The 25,855-nt window shown below is 41.2% G+C and overlaps 1 protein-coding gene across 3 annotated transcripts in view; it reads left to right on the forward strand.

The window, feature by feature from the left end:
• The window catches only part of GABBR2 (gamma-aminobutyric acid type B receptor subunit 2), an 854,643-nt gene that overhangs the window by 618,121 nt on the left and 210,667 nt on the right, over window positions 1-25,855 (forward strand). For all 3 annotated transcript variants that reach the window (XM_048839469.2, XM_048839471.2, XM_048839470.2), the window contains one exon: window positions 4,211-4,333. In XM_048839469.2, coding sequence (XP_048695426.1) covers window positions 4,211-4,333 — 123 coding nt within the window. The remainder of the gene's footprint in view (window positions 1-4,210; window positions 4,334-25,855) is intronic.

A 25,855-nucleotide genomic window follows, 5' to 3' on the forward strand; every position in this document is an offset into this window, starting at 1 on the left:
TGTGGCTGCTTGCTCACTCCTCCTTTTATCAATGAAAATGGCATTTCTGGTTGCCATCTCATCGACTTGACAAGTGGGGGAAATATGGTCTCCTATGGCATACTAACTGTTCCCAATATTTTTCAGAGACAAGGTTTTGTTACAACCACCCTCCATATTTTTGCCAAAAGTACCTTCTCATTTTCATATTAATCAGCCCATAATTCTCACCAGGATAAGGGGGAGGCCTTGGTCTGCATGGCTGATGTCAGAGCCATGGCCTTCTACCTTGATAAGACTAAACCTTTCAGGAAGATTTCCAGATTCCTCTTGATTTGCAGAAAGAACAAAAGGAACTCCAATCTCTAAACGGAGGCTCTCTAGGTGGAAAACTGACTCTATTAGCAACTGCTGCCCATCTTGTAATCTCAAAGCACCTGCTGACACATGAGCTCACTCTCTGAGATATATTTCCACCTCCACAGCCTTTTCTTAAGAACGTTCCTATCATTTGAAATATGTAAAGCTACAACTTGGGTTTCTCTGCATACATTTGCCGAGCACTGTGCAATAATTCATAACTCTACTTCCGACAGTGTGTGTTTGGCTCAGCTATGCTTTCTTCCATACTGCAGTAGACTCCAATGCCCCGGCCTTCTTAAAGGGGAACTACTTGGGAGTCCCCTAGAGTGAAGCACCCATATGGACACTACTCGAAGAAGATGTGGTTACTCATACTATGCAGTAATTGCAGTTCTTTGAGATGTGTTCTACTACGGGTACCCGCCCTTTCCCTCTTCTTCAGAGTTTCCGGTCATGAGGTTTCACAATAGAGAAGGAACTGAGGACGGTTAGCCCACACAGTGCTATATAGCAATGACATAGGGCATGAGGTGAAGTAACATGCATGCACAGGCTGAAGAGACATGTCTATGAAAATCTCCTATTGAAGGTGCAGGGGGCATAAGTGCAGAAGCACCCATAGGGAGACGCATCTTAAAGAACTGCAGTTACTGTATTTTTCTTCTCCAAGAGACTGTTGTAGCAGTTTTTGCCCTGTCTGTTATAAAAATTGTTTAAAAAAGTTAGCCTGGAGAAAATGCCAAGGTGAAGGGGTGTGGCCTAAGCTTCACCCCAAGTCAGGATGTAGGCACCTAAGACCAGTGCCTCCTGCTGGCCCAATAGCCACTTGGGAGTCTCAGCTGTGAACCATCTCCTGGAGTGAGGCGCCTAAGCCATTTTTTGTTGAGCAATAACTGAGGAGGAGGAAGTTTCTAGTTACTGTTTTAAAAAAGTGACAACTTGTGGAGCAACTGATAATTTTATTCCTGATATCTGAAAGTTTACATAGTTTGAATGCAATTAAAAATATATACTATAAGGATAAGTAGGGGAAAGCTTTTAATTTCCAAATGGAAGAAAAAAATGAAGTGAAATAATATGCACCTCTTCCCGCAAGTTTATAGAAACTCAATATAAAATACCATTATAGGTGGGGCTGGCAGGTTGCTTAACGCTTCCCATTATAAGACCCTGGTTTCAATTGTCTATAGCTTTGCCCTTAACTTTTATCCCAATGGTTAGAGCACCCACCTGGCATGTGAGAGACCCAAGTTCAATTTTCCCCTCCGCCTGATGTGAAGGATTCAAACTTGGGTCTCCACCTTGCAGGAGAGTGCCCTAACCCCTGGACTTTGGTGCATTCTAGGAGTTCTCTCAGTCTCTTGTGTTAGGTCAGGAAGAGTGTTAGAGTGACTCTGCATGTGGTTAGGGTACTCCATTGAGAGGTAGGGTACCCAAATTCAAATATGATCTCCATATCAGGTTAATTGAACCTGGTAGTTATGAGGGGGGTCCATCACCACCTCCTCCTAGCCATTTTGCATCTGTTTAGGTTTGCTCAGAGAAAACCTACTGGATCATGCCCCACAGGCGAGATGCGTGAGGGAACACCTAGTTGGAGGATCCCACTGGGAGTTAGGGGTGTGATAGGTGCCTGAACTGAGGTGTGTGTGCACATGCTCACTGGCAGAAACTTTGGCACCTAGGGAACTTTAATAGTGGAAGTGTAGGTGCCTACAGAATTAGGTGACACCAGACCAGGGGTTTTGAGGATCTCAGTGGTGCCTAACTGTTGGACTTAAGTCCTTTTATGTATCTCTAGCCCTTACAGACTATTTTTATCCCTCCCTATTAGCTCAATGTGAAATTCACCCTTGTGCCCAGGGACAGCACAAGAACAGCATTACTTATTTACCTAAGCCCTCCTTTGAGGCCTTAAGTGGGACTTAAGTGATGCATAGGCTTTGGGCTGTCCCTGTACACAGGGTAAACTTCCCCCTGACACAACATCCCTTAGGGTTAGAGTGTAATCTTACAGCTGGTCATGAGTAAAGGGCAGGGTGTAATTTTGCTATGCCAAGAGTAGAGCAGGAACCAAACTGGGACTGAGAGTCACAGTTGAGTGCCTGTTTCCTTTTTAGTCTGCAGGGGAAGTATGCAGTGCTAGTTCTTTTCCTGATTCAACTTCCCTTCTCTTCCACCCACTCCTTGCCCAGCTGTGCAGAAGAGAGAGTAGCAACACGGCGACAGCAGCTGCTTTCACCCCTACCCCCACCCTGCAGTGCCAACCATGCTATCTTACTACCTGCTTACTCAGGGAAGCAAGGGTCATACTCTAGCCCTTAATTATGACAATATTAGATATATGGACTTTAGTAAGGAAGAAAATGGTTGCTGAACTTAGTATTTTTACTCCAAATGGTTTAAATAATTGGGGAAGCAGCTTAGTAGAGAATGGCATACAATATTGCAGTAGCTTCTCTGAGAATGGAGAGTTTACACTAAATAATCAGGAAGCACTTTCATGTGTTTCATTCATACTTATATTTTTAGTTATAATTGTCACATTTTTTAATTAGTAACTTGTGGAGTAACTGATTTAGAGATCTTTTTATGCCTAAAATTTCAATGGAAAGGGATTACAGACACGATCTGAAAGTTTACATAGTTTAAATAAAATTAAAAATATATGCTATAAGGGTAAGTAGGGGAAAGCTTTTAATTTTCAAATGGAAGAAAAAAATGAAGTGATACAATACGTACCCCTTCCTGCAACTTTATAGAAACTCAATATAAAATAGAGACAGGGCTGGTAGGTTGCCTCACTCTTCCCATTATAAGACTGTGGTTTTAATTGCTTATGACTTTGCCAAAATGTAATCATTTGGGCTGACATTTTCCATGCTAGGTGTCCCTCTCAAGTTTAATTTGTTTTAAAAAAATCACTAAAACAATTCACCCATTTCCGTGAATGAGACTTGGGGAAAAGGCATTGTTTTGCCCATTCTGATGGCCTTTGCATTGAACACTGAAACGGGGGCCCTGTAGAAAAAATGCTCTGTGGTTGTGTAATTAAAGACACTATCAGCATGCATATGTACAAAGGGGCTGAATTAAGAGTCAACCTTAATTGTGGCATTTCTTAACTTTGAAGTGTTTGACTTTACATTAAAAGAACATTAAAGTTGAAGGTTTTTCTATGTAATAGCAGCATCTATATATCATTTCTTTACCCCGTAAGGCTGTAAGTGTAGGATTTATTTTAACTAGTAAAGCAACTATTCCCTATTGAAATCTGGGCATATGCAAAATATTAAAGGTAACTGTTCTGAGTTACATGTGCAAAAAACCTCTTTTTTCTGTAAAAAAAGGAAATATATATTCCCCTTACTAGAAAACAGGATTTCAAACAAACTTAAATTGAAATGTATCTCTAGCTTTTGCTATGGTGAGAGCTGTAATAATTAATGGACTTCTATATGCATATACATAGCAATTGATCTTTGAGATTGAATCTTCTAGATTTTTCCAGAATTCTGAATTTGTTAATAAATATTTACCAGTCCTCACTAATCTCCTTTTGAGATGTTTTATATAATCGTTAGACACTGACATTAAACAGGAGACAAAACTACAGTATCTTTCTTTCACCCTAGACTAACACATTTATTTGAGCATAAGGTGCCACAAGTCCTTTTCTTTTTGCGGATACAGACTAACACAGCTGCTACTCTGAAACCTTTCTTTCACCTGCTATTTCTGAAATAATTCTCTATATATTATTAAAAAGCCTGTTTAGCAACAGTGCATGTTTATTCACTGCATGTGAGGAAGGCTCCACAGGAATCTGACTCATGGGAATGCCCTCCTCTGCTCTTTGTCCTTCCAGATTATTAAGGACCAGAAGCTGATGGTGATAGTTGGAGGGATGCTGCTGATTGATCTTTGCATCTTGATTTGCTGGCAGGTTGTGGACCCCTTGAGAAGGACTGTGGAAAAGTACAACATGGAGGTATGTCACGAAGACTAAGTATCAATATCTATAGTACCATGTCTGCTTCTGTAGCTTTCATTGAGCCTAGGTAAGGATACATGATGATATATTAAAACAGGCCAAGTAGAGGGTTTTTGTTAAAGTAAAAATGAAACTACAGAGGAAATCCTAGCTGCGTTCTAAATAAGGTGCTGCATCTGTCACTTTTAAAGATTTTTAGATGCAATAATGCTGTAAACACAGGAGAGTTCTCTAATAAGAATCTATAACAGATACTCTTGCAATAAATAATAGATTACAGAATCCATTAGTCAATTTCAGTAAACAATTCAAGACATCTGTGGCGAGGTCATTGCTTCGACTGCATTATTATTGTAGATGTTCAGGAATTATATTACCATTTCTATTTTTCTGACTTGTAAGACCACCGCCCCCACACACCCATGCTCATTGCTCCTATTTTGATGCCATTCCTGGAAAGGTCATGTTGAAGATTTGTGATTGTCTGGAGATAACCGCATAATACCACTTTGTGATATTGTTCCTAGAATTAGAACATTTTGAAAGTAAAAGGAATGATCACAAAGTTAATGAAATATCCTATCTATATGCACATCAGCCCTGTACCTTCACATGGCATACTACGTACTTCCATCATGGAGATTGGAGATGTCAATTAATCCAGACTTGATTTTTATGGTCATCAGTGAGGAAAAACAATTTTATCACCAGTGCTGCTTAGTATCTTCAAAAAGTCTGTCATTCTGTTCTATACTATAACCTTTTATTCCATGATTTCTATATTGCACCAGCATTTTTGGAAAAGAATTTGGGATTATTTTGGGAATGATTTATTTGATTTGGGTATTTTTAGGCAAAGACATTTTCAAAACATATGTCATAGCAGTGTCTCCTAAACAGTGAAATGTGCCTTCCAAGAGACACTCCAGAGGGTGCAAAATTGTTCAGTGTTTTGAGGTTTGTTTTTTTAAAGTTAGTCTCCAGCTGTTATGGTTGTGGAGAAGAACTTGAAAGTGTGATTGAAATTAACTGATGTGGCGATATCTGCCTGAATTTGAAGAGAGCCTGAAACAATAGGTCAGTGTCACTGTTGAGAAATATTGTAAAAATGAAAAGTAATGTTTAGGTCAGTTTTAAATAATAACTTGTATTTGAGCAATACTTAACATCCAAGTGTGTGTGTGTATAAAATAAAAAATCAGTTAATAAAGTATAAATTTAGGGACATGTTTTTGAAATGTAATTTCATTTCATTTAATTAAGATCCTAACATGAGTAGGCCTTTGAACAATACAAGCTGGAACTGAAATGGGTCCTAATTGGTTTAATAATTTCTGAAAGAGGTCTCGGCTTTCAAATGTTTGGAAAATGCTGTGCTAAAGGAAATATAAATAACACTTACTGCTTTCTGCAGTGGAGTCTTCCTTAGATTGTGAGCTTTTGGGGGATAGGGATCGCCCTTTATTAAGTGTTTGAAAAGTGCCCATGTTGTAGTGGCTACTTCTGGAAATGCATATATCCATTCAGCAATAGTTTCACCTTGTGGTATAGCATAACTTTACTGAAAAATGCTCACAAACAATTAACATGTACTCAGGCTTTTCACTGTCTTGCTTATTTCACAAAATATAGTTTTAGTAGGATTTTCTCCCCCAGAAAGTAGGCTCAGAATAAGTAAATGTCACTTTAGCCAAAGAAAAGGGTATTGGTGTGGGTCAGTCAGTCCACCTGTAAGTGCTGGTGTAACTACCAAGGTTTCATACATCATTCAGTTCCATGTGTACAAAGTCTTTGTATCACATAAATACATACTTTATTATGAAATGAGAATAACTGATGTCCTTACAGTGGGTATTTGTGCCTTTTGACCTCTGCTGAGTTCATGTCCTAGCATAGCAGGCAGTAACGGATTAGGTGTGCAGACTAATAACTCGCAGACATTAGTGATGTTAGAGAGTTTTCCTCCCTCTAGGGAAAAGATTAGTAAATCATCTGCAACCCGGTCTGTGTAATTCAGTCCCAGTTAACGTAAGCAGGTGGTGGCTCTTGAGCACGAACACCTGCAGCCTCTCTCACTCTTTCTCTTGCCTGAAAGAAGCAGAGTACAGGAAAATATCAGAAAAGTGACTGACCAATAATTACTTTTTTCAAGCATAAAGCTGGGAATGGGCAACAGGGGATGGATCATTTGATTACCTGTTCTGTTCATTCCCTCTGGGGCACTTGGCATTGGGCACTGTCAGAAGACTGGATACTGGGCTAGATGGACCTTGGTCTGACCCAGTATCCTGTTCTTCTGTTGTATCACCTTCAATTAATCAAACTCTGTTTGATCACTTATTGTTTCCATGATTTGTTCCTATTTCCTAAAGCATTTGTGGGCCAGCCTTTTGAAAAATGCATATTTAAAAATAGGGGTGTGTATGTGTGTTAGGGTCATGGATGTGTACTCATACACAGAGGCATATCCCTAATTGTTTACAGACCAATGTTGACATTGATTAACTGTGGTACCTTACTGTTGCTCTTTAGTATGTTCTCTCCATGTTTGTTCGATATTTTAAGATACTAAAATGTAATAACTTAAGTAGATTATATAGAAAATAATTAATGAGAACCTGACTTTTGGGCGGTCATACAGAAATTCATTTTTTTTTTTAGTGCATCTGTTATCAGTCATTCTGCTCAGTATTTTTAGTTCCCCATGGAGCTTTCATATTAAATAGAAGTGGCTAGAGTTAGTGTAATTTTAAGGCTGTGAAATCAATCACTTAGAGATCAGGAAGTCTAAACATTCTTTTCCACATTAACTCACACGTTGCGTATCCTATATATTTCATTATATGCATTAATATAAGAAATAATACTGTAAACGGTTTGTAGGTTCCTTATTCTAGAGCTAAAGAGCTTGTGGATGTACAAAGGTGGTGCAAGCTCCTACAAGAAATTGAGGCTCTTCTAAACAAAGCTTAAAAAAAGAACGCCTGCCCTTTTTGGAGGCAAAACTAGCAAACCCACTTCAAGGTGACCTCATATTGTGTAGCTCAAATGAAGCCTCTGGGGGTTGTCAGAGCACTGTCATCAAAGCAACTTGCAAGATCATGACTGGTATTTTCCTAATAGTAATCCCATTTCTAACACACTGAGAATCTTTTACCCTTTCTCTGGGAAAGACATTTTTTAAAAGAAATTCCTGGATAGATGTGGCATATCCAGAGCAGCATAGAGTATCAGGATCTCCATTGTGCATTTAATTTGCCTTAAAATCATCAGAACAGCCATATGAATAGCCTTGTATGCAGAGCAGTACTATTGAAAGAGCCAAAGATGAGTATTTGGAACTGGCCTTTATATTACTTTCCCTAGGATATGTAGTGTCTTTCATGGCCAATTGTGTATGTGATGTTATCCAGACCTCAGCTCAGGTGATGGTTGAATTAACTATAACTAAAAGATTGCTGTGGCTTAAATAATGGTTAGCTGACCAAACACCCAGGGCAAGCCTCTGGACTTTCCAGTGAATGAGATTCTCTTCTTCAGCTGGTAACCACAGAAGAGATAGCCAGCTTTCATGGAAAAGAGAGCACTGCCCTCTCCAAGTCTGAGACATGTGGGTTGCACCTCTCATTTGGCAAATGCCAGAGACAGCTTAGTCTTGTCCATCAGACTCCCTGGCCTTCCACTTTCATTCTAGAGTCAGTGATTAGGTAAACAGAGTAATAATAATTTGGGCTCCCTCCGGAATATTTCCCTGCATTTGACCTCCAGTTACATATTGGATGACAATTGGTGGTCCAGGGGTCAAAGCCTTCCTTTGTGAGCTGAGTCCCACAGAAAAGCACCATCTATAATGATGGATCAGTTTCCAGATCAGGACAAAAGAGAACCAAAAAATCCTCAAAGGGCAGATAATGTAAGAAAAAAGCCAGGAAACACTCCAAAGGCTCATCCTCTTCCACTAGCTCTAGCTCCTTCGGTGAGGAAGGGGAACTCTTAAGTTTGAACCATGGTAGTCTCAAGCCAGAGAAGCAGGAAAAATGCTTTCTCTCAGAGATGTGACACCATTGGGAGCAAGGTGGTGGTCACCTTTGCAATCGCAGAAAAGAGAGGATCAGTGAGTGAATTCCAAGGGCAAATATCTCACTTTCAAGGCTGTGAGAATTTACCATTCCCGTGCCAACTTTCCCAGAGACCTTGCAGAAAGTAAAACAGAGGTCACCTTTAGGAGGGGACTGAAAGTTTGTCAGCAGAGCTCACAGCTTTTCTGGCAGTAACAGTTTTCACCCGGGACACCATATCCAAATGCAATGATTTAGACTAGATCCTCTGAATCATAATTTTACTCTGGTGCTAAAGAAAATATCTGCCTACTGTTTTCATGGTAGAGAGACATGGATTTCATGAGACTGGCCATGAGGTTCATGACAGCAAGCTCTGTGGCTTAAACTCTGGACTGTGGATAGTTACTCGAAACAAATCCTCTTTCCTCAAAATTCTCCTGTGAAAGCCTGTTTGGGGAAAAGCTTGATAGCGGTGGCTGACAATTCAGATTACTCTTTTCCAGTCCAAGCCACTGATTGGACAGGAATCATGCCTGACTCCACCCAGAAATAGGCCTGGGGCCAAAATATCCCAGTTCTCAGATACATGGTTCCAGTTGACCTCTGGCAAGTAGGTAACCAAGATTGTGTGATATGATACTTTCTAGAACTTCAGGCACCACCACATCCTCTCTTTATTCTCTCTCTGGCCTTGATGGATGATGAGAAATATCAAATTCTCCTGAAGGAGATCTTGTAACTACCAGAACTAGGGCTAATTTTTTTCCCCAGAAGAAAGGTGCTCAGTGCTCTAATGCTTCTCCACAGTAACAAAAATATCAGGAGTCAAGTTCTCCTTTACCTCAAAAGTCTGAGTAGTTTAATGAAGAAGATAAACTGGTTATGGAGATTTTAGCTTCTGCTGTCACTACAATATCTCCAGACTTCCTTCTGTGGGCTTGACAGAATATTATATGCACATAGCCATCAGACTCTGTCACTGACAATTTCTCTGGCTTACTTGTGGAAAATTACAACTTAGTATAATGTTACCTTTCAGATGATCCTTCAGCAGCAGCATCTTCACAAAGGTGCTGATAGTGATAAAGGTGAGGCTGAGGAGTCTAGGAACTCATCTGGGTAACATTCTTATCAGAGCACCATCCCAAGGAAGCTTGCAGGAAGCAACCCAAAGGAGTCTTTCCTTGCTTCAGATACATGGGTTTATAGTAAACTTAAAGAAATGTTCCTTGCTCCTTTCCCAAATGAACGTTCACCCCGGACTCAAGAGAGACAAAGAGGGCCAAAATTTTCACTATGCAAGAGAAGTTTGACCAGGTGCAGGCTCTGATCCCTGAAGTATCAAAACGAAGTGTTTTTGATCCACTGTTGCCTATGGCTTCTGAGTCTTCAGGTTTTATGAGCAAGGCAGCATATAAAATGACCAAGGGATACCTCCTACAGGCCTAGAACAAGTAAGCAAGCCATCCCCACAGAGGCAAAGGAAAGTGAGGATGTCATGGAAAGTTATTGAGACTCTCTGTTGGTGGAAATAAGAAGTCCATCTTATGCTACCTGCATCCCTTTACAGTCTGGACCCCAAAATCTTGACCATAGATGCTAGCCTTTCTGTATGGGTAACACACACAGGGCCTACAGTGCCCATGGAACATGTGGTTCAGAGACAGAATCCTGAACATTAGCCTCCCCTAAAGGTAAGGGGTGTTATGTTGGTGGTCTTTGATTTCTAGGATAACTTGAAAAAGGAGATTCAGTTATGTAACAGTGATTGTGGTATATATAAATAGACAACGGGGCTCAAGAAATACAAGTCTCAGTGTTAAAATGATGCAAATGTGATCATGGGGGAGGGGGAAATTCACCTAATCTCCATCAATGTAATTCACAGTGAACACAAAGGCAGACTGACTAAGCCATCAGTAAATAGACAATTTAAATCAATGTTTTCCTGATATCAGGAGGTTAACCCACCCCCAAATGAACCTAGTTTTATCCACTCTAAATACAAAGGAAAAGCGTTTCTTCACCAGAGAAGCAGGCCAAGGGCTATTGCAAACTGACACTAGCTCACTGGTGGCCTAAAAGGATGCTTTGTGCTTTAGGCCCCAATTTCACTTTGAGAAAGGGTGATCCAGAAGATAAAGGAGGAAACAATGATAATTCTCATTATGCCAAAGTGGTCAAGAAGGTGTAAACACAAGTATGAACAAAGACACAAAATTCAGCCTAAAAATTCTAGGTTTTCAGCTCTTTTGCCTTTTTTTTTTTTTTTTTTTATGGGATCGCCTAGATTTAGGCTTAAGTTTTTGTACCATTACATCTCATTTTTACTTTGTAAAACTGTCACAAAAAGGCTTTATCTTCTTTTAAATGTAGGGGTATCTGTTAGCATGAAAGTGCACCAAGCAGTGGTCTGAAAATGTTAGTTAATTTTAAATAAACACAGATATTATTCTTTTGTCCTACTTATTGATCCATCCCTACTAACTGTCTTTACCTCTCAGCAGTCTAAGACTTTCAAGATGTAATGATCCAGAATGAAAAACTTGATGATTTCCTCTCTAGGGCTGACTTCATACAAGTCTTTTGGGTCCTTATTAGAGCTGGTCATAAAAATTCTGACACCGTAGCTTTTCATCAGCATTTGCCAAGTTGTCAAAATCAAAATGTTCCATTTAGACAATTTCCTGCCAGCTCACTCTCCCAGCTCCTCAGCAACCCACTTGGTGGGCTACAGGAGACCCCTGGTTTCCCAGCTTTCCAGGTAGAGATTTCAAAATCAGGGGTACCAGGGCTTCCAGGATCCACAGGTCTGCGGCAGCCCACTAACAGAGTTTCCTGAAGCCAGGGATTCATCCCCTTTCACAGAGAATTTTTTTTTCATTCCAAATCCGAACAAAACCAAATTTGAAATAACTATATCCTCTGCAAAACAGAATGACCTTCTTCAGAATTCAAGTATATAGTTAATATAGTTCAGTAAGTCATTACATATATATATATATATATATATATATATATATATATATACACACACACACGTACGTGCAATATATATTTAAAAGAATTTAGGGTTTCAAGACAGCTTTAGAACTACAATTTGGAGTAAAAAGGCCAAGTCCTGGAGTCGTATAGATAATGTCTGACCAGAGTTCAGAATATGCAGGGTGAGAAGGGCAGTGTAAGTAGTTCCAATTAAAACTGAGTTCAGTCTTGGCAAGAACCCACAGCACCTATTCTTTCATCTTCAAACTTTTTTCTCATTTCAAAGCATCTTTACAGACAGGAGGAGCATTAGAGTGTCACCATTCATTCCTGTCCAGGGTTTGTTCCTCCATTAAGCCCAGCATAGTCATGTCCTTGTGTATAATGTCATGCCATCTGATCAGTGGTTGGTCTCTAGGTCTGACTGGCCTTGGTTGCCTTTGCGTTATTTTCTTTGTCATGCTGTCATCTGTATGTTTGCTACAGTATCCCCATCGTAATCTTTTTGATTGCAGCCAATCCCATACCCTGGTTTCACATCCTACTCTCCTAACTTCTTCATTTCTCTTAAAATCCTACTTTACATCTGCTGTCTTCTGAAGAACTGTCATATCTACTGCCTCCAGGCATCTGATGTTTAATTTAATGCAGCTTCTTCCAGACCATAGAGGAGTGCCATTAGTACACTGGTTTGATACATTTTCACTTTGTTATCAAGTGAAACATTTTTAACAGTCCATAATTTCATCAATTTCTGTGCAGCATTGTAGCTAAAGCATGTTTCTTTTAACCTCATCTTTGATGGAACCATAGGCACAGACCAAGCTTCCTAAGCACACAAGATATTACTTGTGTGAATCACTGCTGCTGTTTTCAACACTTTATCTATTGTCCCTTTTCCAAGATGCAACTGCTTTGTCTTCATGGCATTTGCTGTAAGTCCATGTCAACTGCACCAATTTTTCAGGGTAGCAAGGAGTATCATCATTAATTCAAGTGTGTCTCCCAGTTGTACTATGTCATCTGCATAAACTAAAGAGCTTAACTCTAGATCACCCAATATCATGTCCTCCAACTCATCTACCATTCTCAATGTCCAGATTAAGAACATGATGAAAGGCAATGGTGATTCCATGTCCTCTTGTCTTATGCAAAACTTAGACTTGAATCAGTTGCTTAGATTTCCACCATTTCTTGTGGCACTATGCTGGCTAGGTAAATGACATAGGGTGTAGGGTTTTGGCTTTGTGGAACACTAATCCGTCTTTAGTGGGGATATAGGCCTGTATAGTTTGCATGGCTTACATCTTAGGAGAAAAGGAATCAATTTCCTCAGGGACAGGCTGGCTAGAGTATTTAGGCATTAAACTACTAGCAAAAGGCGAGGGTAAAAATAGGGAAGATATTACCATTCAGCACAAAATTGAAATGTTGAGAATAAAATTAATCAAGTAGCCAAAGGACATAAAGAGAAGAAATTCTTCGGTTCCCTACATGTCAGTGCTAGGAGCCTGGGTAACAAACAAGAGGAACTGAATTTTTTGACCTAGTATATTATTGAAACCTGTGGGGATCTTTTGCAATACGTGAATGTTAAAATCAATTATTATAACCTATTTAGGAAGGATCAAAGGGACAGGGGAGTGACACTCTGTCACTGGGCCAGGGAAAGGCTCCAGTAGCAGAGAAAATCTCCATCAGTTCCCAGTTGCTGAACCTTTCCCTGTCACCTCCCTACTTCCAAATCCTTTCATAGAATCATAGAATATCAGGGTTGGAAGGGACCCCTGAAGGTCATCTAGTCCAACCCCCTGCTCGAAGCAGGACCAATTCTCAGTTAAATCATCCCAGCCAGGGCTTTGTCAAGCCTGACCTTAAAAACCTCTAAGGAAGGAGATTCTACCACCTCCCTAGGTAACGCATTCCAGTGTTTCACCACCCTCTTAGTGAAAAAGTTTTTCCTAATATCCAATCTAAACCTCCCCTACTGCAACTTGAGACCATTAGTCCTCGTTCTGTCATCTGCTACCATTGAGAACAGTCTAGAGCCATCCTCTTTGGAACCCCCTTTCAGGTAGTTGAAAGCAGCTATCAAATCTCCCCTCATTCTTCTCTTCTGCAGGCTAAACAATCCCAGCTCCCTCAGCCTCTCCTCATAACTCATGTGTTCCAGACCCCTAATCATTTTTGTTGCCCTTCGCTGGACTCTCTCCAATTTATCCACATCCTTCTTGTAGTGTGGGGCCCAAAACTGGACACAGTACTCCAGATGAGGCCTCACCAATGTCGAATAGAGGGGAACGATCACGTCCCTCGATCTGCTCGCTATGCCCCTACTTATACATCCCAAAATGCCATTGGCTTTCTTGGCAACAAGGGCACACTGCTGACCCATATCCAGCTTCTCGTCCACTGTCACCCCTAGGTCCTTTTTCGCAGAACTGCTGCCTAGCCATTCGGTCCCTAGTCTGTAGCGGTGCATTGGATTCTTCCATCCTAAGTGCAGGACCCTGCACTTATCCTTATTGAACCTCATCAGATTTCTTTTGGCCCAATCCTCCAATTTGTCTAGGTCCTTCTGTATCCTATCCCTCCGCTCCAGCGTATCTACCACTCCTCCCAGTTTAGTATCATCCCCAAATTTGCTGAGAGTGCAATCCACACCATCCTCCAGATCATTTATGAAGATATTGAACAAAACCGGCCCCAGGACCGACCCTTGGGGCACTCCACTTGATACCGGCTGCCAACTAGACATGGAGCCATTGATCACTACCCGTTGAGCCCGACAATCTAGCCAGCTTTCTACCCACCTTACTAACCTTTCACTAACACCTTTCACTAACACCTGTAGCTACACACCACAGGGTGGATGCAGCCTGTTTTTTTACTGCTGCATATAGCTACGTGTACCCTACACTCTGCCACAAGAGGTGTGCACTGTATACATAGCCTTATTTTGGTTTGACAGTGACTAATTTCACATTAGTTTAAACCTATTCATAATTGACTTACACTACACCAAAATAAGCCTGGTTTAAACTAAAATTATCTTGGGTTTTGCACCTGACTAACCAAATCTGCTGAAAACAGTACCCTTAGGTAAAGTGGTGCAATTCTGTGCATAGAAAATCCCTTACAGTATGCCCTCAGTAGGTTCTCTGGCAGTAAGCCAGGTGTTAATATTGCTCACTTCCACAGAATGTGTTTGTAACCTTGCTGCCAGGCGGCGCCAGCAGCAACAACGGCCGGGTTCATTATCTAGGGGTTCCTTTTCAACAATACAACAGAAAACCGGCTTGAGACCCCACCCAGTGACCTGGGACAATTACATACCACCCCTGGGTGCCTCTAAGAGGCAATACTTCCCCTCTTGCAAGCACAGAGTCTGAATGTAGCAAAACCTTTTTAATAAAAGGAGGAAAGTAATTCAGCATTCATTTGAGAAAACACAGCAACTAGGGTTTGTAAACATAAACCATGAGCAAAAGACCCACCCCCAAGTAAGTTGGGCAGTGTCCTTTTCCCCTCAAGTTCTTAAGTCCAGCAATCCAAAAGCCCTTTTAATGTGTCTGTCCCTTCTCTGTACCCCACTCACGGTTGCTGTCCTGGGCTAGTGCAACCCCAGAGTTCAGAGGTTCATCCTCAGAGTTCACCTCCCACCTTGTTGGTGGGGGGTGTGTGTAAGGAAGCACCTTACACACTACACCACTTGAGCACTCGCTCATCACCCCAACGACCAATTGCCGCACTTATCTGTGGGGCTCTGCTCCGGCCCTCTCCACCAGCGACCTGGCTGGCCACTTGCCATGATGTCTTCAGGGCACCCCACTTAACACAGCTGTCAGTGATTTCAGCTGTTAGTGGGGGAACGTCACTGCTGGTGCACACTGGGAAGTCTCTTGCAATAGACAGGTTTCAGAGTAGCAGCCGTGTTAGTCTGTATTCGCAAAAAGAAAAGGAGTACTTGTGGCACCTTAGAGACTAACAAATTTATTTGAACATAATCTTTCGTGAGCTACAGCTCATTTCATCGGATGCATTCAGTGGTGCATCCGATGAAGTGAGCTGTAGCTCACGAAAGATTATGCCACAAGTACTCCTTTTCTTCTTGCAATAGAGACACTGTCCCAAAGTAGGTCTAATACTTAGACCCAGGTATCAGTGATTTCAGCTCTGCAGCAGGTAACAAGACTCTCAGTTGAACCTAAATTAGCTCTTTTATTATACTATGGAGAGGAGAAGAAGAGCCGAACAGTGTCTAGGACCCTTAAAAAGCACGTCCAGGTCCAGGTCCTCACCTCTTTTCTTTTCTTTTCTTTTCTTTTCTTTTCTTTTCTTTTCTTTTCTTTTCTTTTCTTTTCTTTTCTCCTCCCCCCTCCCCAACTCATTGGGCTTTGGAACCCATGTCCCCTGCCTAGCGAGTGCTGTTCAGTTGAGGGTGAGTCTTTCCATCGGGGGTATGCCAGGTACGTTTCTGCTGCTCTCGGTTCATGCAACAAGGATAACAACACTTTATTACTCCTGCCCTGATAACGAGGAGACTAGGGATCCAACGCCAGCCACAAGTGATCATTTGGGCAAGCAATCCCATCATGCTGAGTACCTACACAGGGTGGATGTGTCCATGCAAACGAGATCAGCTCCTGAAGTCTTTTTCCACAGCTCACCAATAGATGTCAGGGGAAAGCTCATTCAGACTCTGCTTTCATCTTTGTTATTCCTAATATCTCAGTGAATCAGACACACAGAATTTGTACAAACAGCTGATTCTATATCTTCATGTAAGGCTATCCCTGAGTTAGTGGCTCACAAAATGAATACTGGAGAGAGACTTTCTATACCTTTCTCCACCACAGTGGATGAACTTGATTAAGAATGCAATTCTGGAAGGCAGTGGCTCAAGACAGTAGTACAGGGTTATTAATGATGCACAGATAATGGTCTATTAGTGGACCTGAAATGAGGGTGGTCATTTGCCTTCCTTCATTTTCAACACAGATTCAACAATGACTTAGTCTGGATTCATTCCATATGTGACCATTTTCACCTCCAGTGAACATTCTTTGTTTCTTCACCATTTTGTGGAAACATGTATGCACCTTATAAAACAGTGTGTAGTTGAGACTGGGCATTCAGATATGTGTTTAGGACACAATGTTGCATCATCAAATTGGACATTTTAATTCATGAGAAAAATGCCACTTTCACTATTATATTCCTTAAATACTTTTGCACCATCCCAATCTCCACATCTACAGTTTTCTTTACTTCTTTCTAGGGTTTCTCTTTTCATCCTACTTCTAATTAGCATGGTAGCTCTTCTACCTCTGCTTGGCCAATATACCTGTTTGGTTTATTATAGTTTCCAGGATCTGTTTAGACACCAGAAATTATTGATTTATTTTTCTTACAATATGCCTTTTTGAAAAGTAGGTGATATTATGATCATGAGCTCCCCGCTCACTTTTGATCCATGAATATCCTGTCTTTCTCAATTTAAAGTGCTAAGTAATAAATCTGGATGACTGAAAAACACATACAACCAGTCGCTTTAAACTATTGTTCATTTTTTCATTTCTCTCTTTTCTTTTCTTTTCTGTTCACACTTTTCAGTATCTATAAATTTTTTGTGGATGAATAATCTCACATGCACAATTACAGAAAATGGTTTATTCCAAGAGGAAATATTATTTGATGTTGGTATCCATTAACAATTGACACAATTCAAGTAAATAAAAGAACAATTTCTTGTATTACAGATCAATAAAGCTACAACTACAGTAAGCAGTTCCTCACCTTTTAATTCATTGTCTGTAAAGTTTTGGAAACAACTCTATTTATAACTAATCTTTTTTCCCCAACTGTTCACTGTAACAAGAAAGGTAGTGCTGTTAAATCCCTCTTCCAGGTCACTGCCACCTCACCGTGCAAGTCTACTCTGCTACATATAGGATGGATGCCATTAAATATTTATTGCCAGGTATTATTAGTATCTGGTTTATCATACAGTGGTAGCTAAAATACAACAGATGCTTCTCTCTGCTTGGAATAAGTAATGTGTATCTCAGAAACAATTATATATTACCTGTGAATAAACTGACTTTTTAATGGTAATTGCTGCAGTCTTAGGACTAGCTTTTAGTTACATCTGTGCAATCGCTTTGAGCCAAATTGTGCAGTGATTTACAATGTTTGCAGTGCCACTGAAATCATATTGGTCAGTAACTGAGATCGGAATTTGGCCCTAAGTGTGTGCAAGTAGCAACACATGCTGGATCAAAAAAGCAAGATTTTGTTGAGCATCAGAAATCTTGGATCAAATTATACACAGAGTTCACCTGCTGTTTCACTGATGGCAGTTGGCATGCATGGGGATATATGTTTCAGCAGAAAATTAGACCTTGTACTTCCATGACTATTTCCTATGTGTGGAGGTACATTTACAATGCCACCTTTGAAGTGGCAGTAGTTTGAGCTTTTCAGAACTTGCATAGGTCAAGTTTTGGAGAGCCCTGAAAGCTTTGGGGAGCAGCAGGGGATAGTTAAAGGGGGCCATTATGATCATCTAGTCTGACTTCATTAAAAGGCAGAAGGCATGTGTGGAGAGCTACTCTGTTTCAAATCTGTGAATAATTTCATTAAAAAAATTCCTTCTACCTGGGCTTCACCACCACCACCACCACACACTGCCATAAGAAATAGTAATAATCTGACACAGATTAATGCAGATGAAAAAAATAAATTGAAAAATATGAGAGTATTTTAGGGTAATAATTGGTGAAGCAGTTTTATAATTCTGATATGTGTGTTCAGGTGGAAAGGATTATGCAGATTCAAAACGTTCTTCAGACAATCAGATCACATTCATCTCTCTCTCTCTCTCTTTCTCTGTGTGTCTGTGTGTGTGTGTCTATATATATATATATATATATTCTTTAAATTATGCTTGTTGGGCTATTCAATCAGCTAACAGCTGGATTAGAGAGAACTAGTTCAAAGGTACATTATGAAATGAAGCATGTAATTGGCTGAAGTAGATTCTGGGGGTGTTCAGCCTACAACAGGTCAGGGCTTGTTAGTCAATTTGTTCTCTAAATATCATTACACCCATCTGTTTCCCCTGCTATTTTTTAAATAAATTTAATTTCTTTCCTTCCAATTTGAAATATTACAGACCGTGGGAGCCAAATGTCTTCTAAAATCTGTAGCTTGCTTTCAAAACCAGCCATTGTAGATCTCAGCAGGCAGTCAGCCAGCCAGCAGGTGAAACTGAGAACTCTTACTCTCAGCTGCTACTGCCTGCTGGCTACTGGCAGCCCTTCCAAGGAGGGTGAAAATAAAGAGCCCAAGCCTTCTTCCATTAAAGTCAGTTGCAAACCTCTCATTAGCTTCAGTGGGAACTGGACCAGGCCCAAAGTAAAAGTAAGTATTAAATGAGAGAATATGTTTTTAAAAAGAAACTTTTTTACCTTATTTTTGCTGATTTGACATCAGTTTCCAGGGAAACAGAAGACATGAGATCTGGAAGCCAGCAGCTGAAATTGACTCAGCTGGTGGCTAGTTCTGTTTCTGTTTCCATGGGAACTGATATGAAATTGGCAAATATAAAAAAAAAAACAGGGCAGGGTCCGTTCCAAGATGGCAGTAGGAACAGCTCCTTTCTCAGTTACTCAGTTAAAATGAGGGTTTTGCTGGTATTTATTGCTTTGAGGAGCATTCCTTTTTTGGTTCTGGCTCCATTGTTCACTTCAGCTGCTTGACTCTACTTTCTAAATCATAGGAACTGCTATACTGCATCAGACCCATAATCTCCAATAGTGGCCAGCACCAGATGTCTTCCAAGGAAGTTGCAAGTTACTCTGCCATGGATAGCTATGAGATAATCTGCTCACTGTGAAAATTCCATCTCTAATAATTAGAGATTGGCTTAAATCCTGAAACGAGGTTTTATATCCCTTCAAAACTCTTTTTTTTAAAGCATTAACTCTTATAATGTTATCCTTGTACATATCCAGTGCATCTTTGAATCTTGCTGTCTGGTTGGCTTCCATGATGTCCTGTGGCAATGAATTCTACAGGTGAATAAGGCATTATGTGAAAAGGTATTTCTTTTTATCAGTTTTGAATTTGCTACCTTTTAGTTTCATTGAGTGTGCCCTTGTTCTTGTGTTATGACACAAGAAAAACAGAAGGTCCCAAGCAAACCTTCTCTGTACTATTCATTATTTAGCACACTTTTGCCGTGGCTCCCTCTCTTTTGTCTCCTTTCTAAGGTAAACAATCCCAATCTTTTAAATATCTTTTCACATGAGATTTCCCCCCATGCTTCTAATCATTCTTGTTACCTTTCTCTGAACCTTCTCAAATTTTTCAATATCCTTTTTGAGATGGGGTGACACAGTATCCTAGATGAGGGCAAACCTTTGATCTGTATAATGGCATTCTATATTGGCAGGCTATATTGCAGGGTAAAAGAACCTTCCTATCAGCCTCTACTGAAGCTGCCAAATTCTGCCCCAAGAAGCTATCCACAGTGATAAACCACTTAATCAATCCTGAGTGTCGGCATCTTGCATCAGAACCGAGCACATAAGCACTGTGAAGAACCATCCTCCTACTTCCCCAACATGATCTTGCATATTCAGGAAAGCTCCAAACAGCCTGGATCAACTGTACCTATTCCCACCAACCAATATTTCACCTGAATTCCCAGATTTCAGTGCGTTCATTTACTAAGAAGTTCTGGACACCATAAAGGCTTTGTGAATCCTTCCTGACAGGTGAAAGAAAGTCATGAGCAACTGGTGCCACTGATGACCAAAGTAGCCAATTTCTCATTCTAGGAAGGAATCATCCCTTCCCACTATCAAACACCCAATAGTTTTACCAACTCTGAATAAACCCACCCTAAATACATGCTTTTAGCCAACTACTGCCTAGTATGAAACTTAAAGACACAAGATGGGTGAAGTAATATCTTTTATTAGACCAACTTCTGTTTGTGAAAGAGATAAGCTTTCAAACTCCACAGAGCTCTTCTTCAAGTCTGGGAAAGTTTCCATTCCTGAGCATGCTCATAGAGAAGCTAACCAAGGGCCAATATCAAGCTTACCTAATTGAAGCTAAAGTCCGAGGCCCAGCACAATCGAGTCAAACCAAGACGTGGAACTAAAACTGCTTTAGCAGCACTGGCGAATCATCTCCTGCCGTCGATGGATAGAGGACAGACATCCATTGTCATCTTCCCTGACCTTTCTGCAGCATTCAACACATTGACCATAAGATACTGCTAGTCTCACCAGAGAGAGGTAGCATGGGTCCAGAGTAATACACTAAATAGTTTGAGTCCTTCCTGGAGGTTCACACCCTAGGAATAGTAATGGGGAAACTTCACCTCCCCTACCAGACCTCTCATTTGTCAAGTCCCACAATTCTCTCTCTGGTCCTATTCAACATATACATGCAGCCATTAGGTGAATGGTTAGATGACATGGACTCAGACACAAACAATATGCAGATAACACACAGCTTTACCTAACCTTCAGCCCTTCATATGACCACAACACTACCACCAAGGTAGCCTCTGCTTAGATGAAATCTGCTCTTTGATGAACAGCAGCTGGTTGAAGTTGAACCAGCAAGACAGATTACACTGGTGGTCAGAGGAAGCCGTTCTGAAGAGTTTGTAGCCATGGTGCCATCTCTTTGGTTGAAGGTGCACATCCACATTCTGTCAGTTCCAGAGGCAACACGTGGGGGCAGGCACATAGGGTCAGAAGCTTCCCCTGCTCCCCTCCCTGATTTCTGCCAGGGTTTATATGCCCTGCCCTGAACCGCACTGCATACCACCAGAATCTTTACATTGTAAACCCCTCCTCTCCCCCCCCCCCCCGCGCACGCGCACACACACATGCTATTAACAGTTACGCGTTGTCTGTGGTCAAGTCAGTCCTTAGTTTAGGCGTGCTCTTTGAGTCCCTTCCTGGCATCAGTAACCTTTAAGCTGGACTACAGCAATGCAGTATACCTGGGCATGAAGACTTCAGCACTTAGGAAACTGCAGCTACTGCAGAATGCTGCAGAACAGTGCATCTCCTCAGCAACATATACTTGTCCTCCACACTCTGGCTTTCCATAGAATACTGAAGCGTGTTCAAGGTTTTGGTCCTTCTCTTCAAGGTGCTCAATGGCCTGGGTTCATGGTATCTGGAAGATCACCTAAAGCTCTGGGATGAAGACCCTGGTTGACAACTTTACTCTTCTGTCATGATGGAACTCTCTCTATAATAACAGTAAAGCTCATCTGTGCAGGAGACAGAAGTTTCTCAGGGCTGGTCCGAGATCAGAATTAACTCCCCCAGGAACTGAAGACCATCATAAACCTCGCTGCCTTCCACGTATTGCAACTGCAAGGCTTATTTCTTTGACTTTTATTTTCCCTAACATAAACATAGGGGTGTGTGTTTGTTTATTATATAAAACTAAAAAAAAAAAAAACCCACTCCATTGCACACACTTCCTTCCCTCAGGAGAAGATGAGAGAATAAAGACATGACAGATGTTAGTCACATTGCTTAATGCACTACTGGAAGGTGCTCAGATACTGTGGTGATGAATGCAGTATAAGAATCTATATAGGACAGAAATCCAAAATAGAAGTCATACTGCTGTAAGTCCTGGATCACCCTTGTAGCCTTTTTAAAACATAGCACACGTTTCCAACCCTTCGATTCTCTGCTTAGTAGCTGTTTTTCATGAGAGATTGTACATATTTGAAAGTAGCTCAGCCATTTCTTTCTTTAGCTTCTTCAGAACTCCTGGATGATACATGTGGCCCTAGTGATTTATTGCTTTTTAATTTGGAAGTTTATTCCAGGACTACTTATTCACACCTTAATCGCTGTATAGTACCTCATTTTTGTTACCAGAAAAGAGTGGATCTGGGGGAGATATCTCCCCAACATCCTCTGTGGTAAAGATTTCAAAGTGATCATTTGGTTTCTCAGCAATTTCTCCTTTTAGCCTAGGTAATCCACTTGATCCACTGATTCTTTTATGATATACTTAAAGAATTTCTTGTTGTGTTTCATATCTTCAGCTATTTGCTCTTTTAGTCCTCCCAATTTCCCTTTTACACATTGCCTGCTGTAATTTAAATAACCTTTTTTATTAGTTTCGCCATGGTTAGGGTTATGGGTTTTCAGTTTGGCTCAAATAACCTCTTGAACTTTGCCATTTAGCCTTAGGCGATTACTTCTTTCTTTCCTAGTTCCTTCTTGGTTCAGCAGTACCCAGGCTTCTGAGAAAATGCCATTGCTTCTGTAAGTAGCATTCATGACACAGCTATAGATTTTACATCTCTTACTTTTGTCTTTGGGGCCTATTTGACTAGCATCCTCATTTTATTAAAATCTTCCTTTTTACATTTTTAGTGTGAATTGTGTCTGTTTTTGGTATCATTCCTGCTTCTTGAATCAACTCATGCATATTACTTAAGGCTAAATTGAGAACAGCCTCTTCTCTTGCATGCTAGAACAAGCTTTTCTATTGCTTCTCCAAACTTTCATTGCTTCTCTATGACCAGTTTGTATACATAGTTTACATAGTTGAAGACCCCCATTATTATCATTTTGTTAGACTCTGCTGTTCTTTTGGTCTCTGATACTTAAAAAATTCTGATGCTTTGCTGCTGGGCTCGGTAACTGTAATTACAATTAAGGGAGTCTTTATATTTCCTTTTCATTGAACTTTTTCTGAATTTTATTTTATGTACACTTCTCCAGGAAGAAATAGAGAAAATACACTGGAAATGGCTCTCCGATTTTCTGACTGGCTACAGTGTAGATTACAGCAGGGATTGCCTACCAGATGAGTATAGCTGGAGCATGCCTGGGGATGTGAAGTGAGTGGCCTAGGAGCTGTCTACCTGCTGAACACACTCCCATGGCAGGAGAATCTTGAGCTAAGGAGATGTTGTTACACCTTGCCCCCTTTGTGCCATCTGAGTGGTACAAATAAAAGTAAAGCAGAGACCCTGTCCCATAGAGTCTTAGTGTATAAATAGGAAATGGTTTACTAGCTGAATTTTCTATCCTCTGTAAGACCAGTGCATTATCACCTAACTTCATGAGGTAGATGGAAGAGAGAAGAATTTCTAGCTACCATGCTTGCCAGAACTGAGCCCCGGAACATCTAGACTTGCCATGTCAGTTATGAAAGTTTAAAAAAATTGCTTGAGCCCCAGCACCTCTTTCATTACAATTTAAGCACTGGTGATCTCACATGTTTATCCTACTTGGAGGTGCTTTCTCTTCAGCTCTTGCTCTGTTGGCTGTAGGTATGTCTCTTCATTGCCTTCGGACCCTTATTTATCTCTCAAGTGTGTCAAAAAACTCAATTCATTAAAATTTGTAAAGTCCTTTGGGAGTGAAAGTGTTGTTTGTTCCTGTCAAGTGTACTAGTATGGAAAAACAGAGAGCCTATTAAGAGCACTGCAGAGACACCTTCAGGATGAGTACCAACCAAGGACAGCAGAATGAACAAACCCACAGGAAGATCACTTCCTTGCAGAAGGAAGATCGGGGTGGGCATCTAGTCCAACCCCCTGCTCAAAGCAGGACTGATCCCCAACTAAATCATCCCAGCCAGGGCTTTGTCAAGTCTGATCTTAAAAATATCTAAGGAAGGAGATTCCACCACCTCCCTAGGTAACCCATTCCAGTGTTTCACCACCCTCCTAGTGAAAAAGTTTTTCCTAATATCCAACCTAAACCTCCCTCACTGTAACTTGAGACCATTACTCCTTGTTCTGTCATCAGCTACCACTGAGAACAGTCTAGATCCATCCTCTTTGGAACCCCCTTTCAGGTAGTTGAAAGCAGCTATCAAATCCCCTCTCATTCTTCTCTTCCGCTGACTAAACAATCCCAGTTCCCTCAGCCTCTCCTCATAACTCATGTGTTCCAGTCTCCTAATCATTTTTGTTGCCCTCCGCTGGACTCTTTCCAATTTTTCCACATCCTTCTTGTAGTGTGGGGTCCAAAACTGGACACGGTACTCCAGATGAGGCCTCACCAATGTCGAATAGAGGGGAACGATCACATCCCTCGATCTGCTGGCAGTGCCCCTACATATAAATCCCAAAATGCCATTGGCCTTCTTGGCAAAAAGGGCACACTGTTGACTCATATCCAGCTTCTCATCCACTGTAACCCCTAGGTCCTTTTCTGCAGAACTGCTGCCGAGCCATTTGGTCCCTAGTCTGTAGCGGTGCATGGGATTCTTCCGTCCTAAGTGTAGGACTCTGCATTTGTCCTTGTTGAACCTCATCAGATTTCTTTTGGCCCAATCCTCTAATTTGTCTAGGGCCCTCTGTATCCTATCCCTACCCTCCAGCGTATCTACCTCTCCTCCCAGTTTAGTGTCATCTGCAAACTTGCTGAGGGTGCAATCCACACCATCCTCCAGATCATTTATGAAGATATTGAACAAAACCAGCCTGAGGACCAACCCTTAGGACACTCCACTTGATACCGGCTGCCAACTAGACATGGAGCCGTTGATCACTACCCATTGAGCCCGACAATCCAGCCAACTTTCTATCCACCTTATCGTCCATTCATCCAGCCCATACTTGTTTAACTTGCTGGCAAGAATACTGTGGGAGACAGTGTCAAAAGCTTTGCTAAAGTCAAGGAACAACACGTCCACCGCTTTCCCTTCATCCACAGAGCCAGTTATCTCATCATAGAAGGCAATTAGATTAGTCAGGCATGGCTTGTCCTTGGTGAATCCATGCTTACTGTTCCTGATCACTTTCCTCTCCTCTAAGTGCTTCAGAATTGATTCCTTGAGGACCTGCTCCATGATTTTTCCAGGGACTTAGGTGAGGCTGACTGGCCTGTAGTTCCCAGGATCCTCTTCCTTCCCTTTTTTAAAGATGGGCACTACATTAGCCTTTTTCCAGTCGTCCGGGACTTCCCCTGATCTCCATGAGTTTTCAAAGATAATGGCCAATGGCTCTGCAATCACATCCGCCAACTCCTTTAGCGCTCTCGGATGCAGCGCATCCGGGCCCATGGACTTGTGCTCGTCCAGCTTTTCTAAATAGTCCCGAACCACTTCTTTCTCCACAGAGGGCTGGTCACCTCCTCCCCATGCTGTGCTGCCCAGTGCAGTAGTCTGGGAGCTGACCTTGTTTGTGAAGACAGAGGCAAAAAAAGCATTGAGTACATTTAGCTTTTTCCACATCCTCTGTCACTAGGTTGCCTCCCTCATTCAGTAAGGGGCCCACACTTTCCTTGACTTCCGAAGACTTTGTATTCCAAATATACAAATAAGTTTTCATTGTTACCCTGTCTCATCACCCTTTCAATAGGTCAGAGTTTGTGACCTTATAGAATTGGAACGGGATGAGACTACTCAGCTCATAGTCCCACAGGACATACAACTTCAAACTCAGTGGATTCCC

This window comes from Caretta caretta, chromosome 2 (genome assembly GCF_965140235.1).
Source record: "Caretta caretta isolate rCarCar2 chromosome 2, rCarCar1.hap1, whole genome shotgun sequence".
NCBI lineage: Eukaryota > Metazoa > Chordata > Testudines > Cheloniidae > Caretta > Caretta caretta.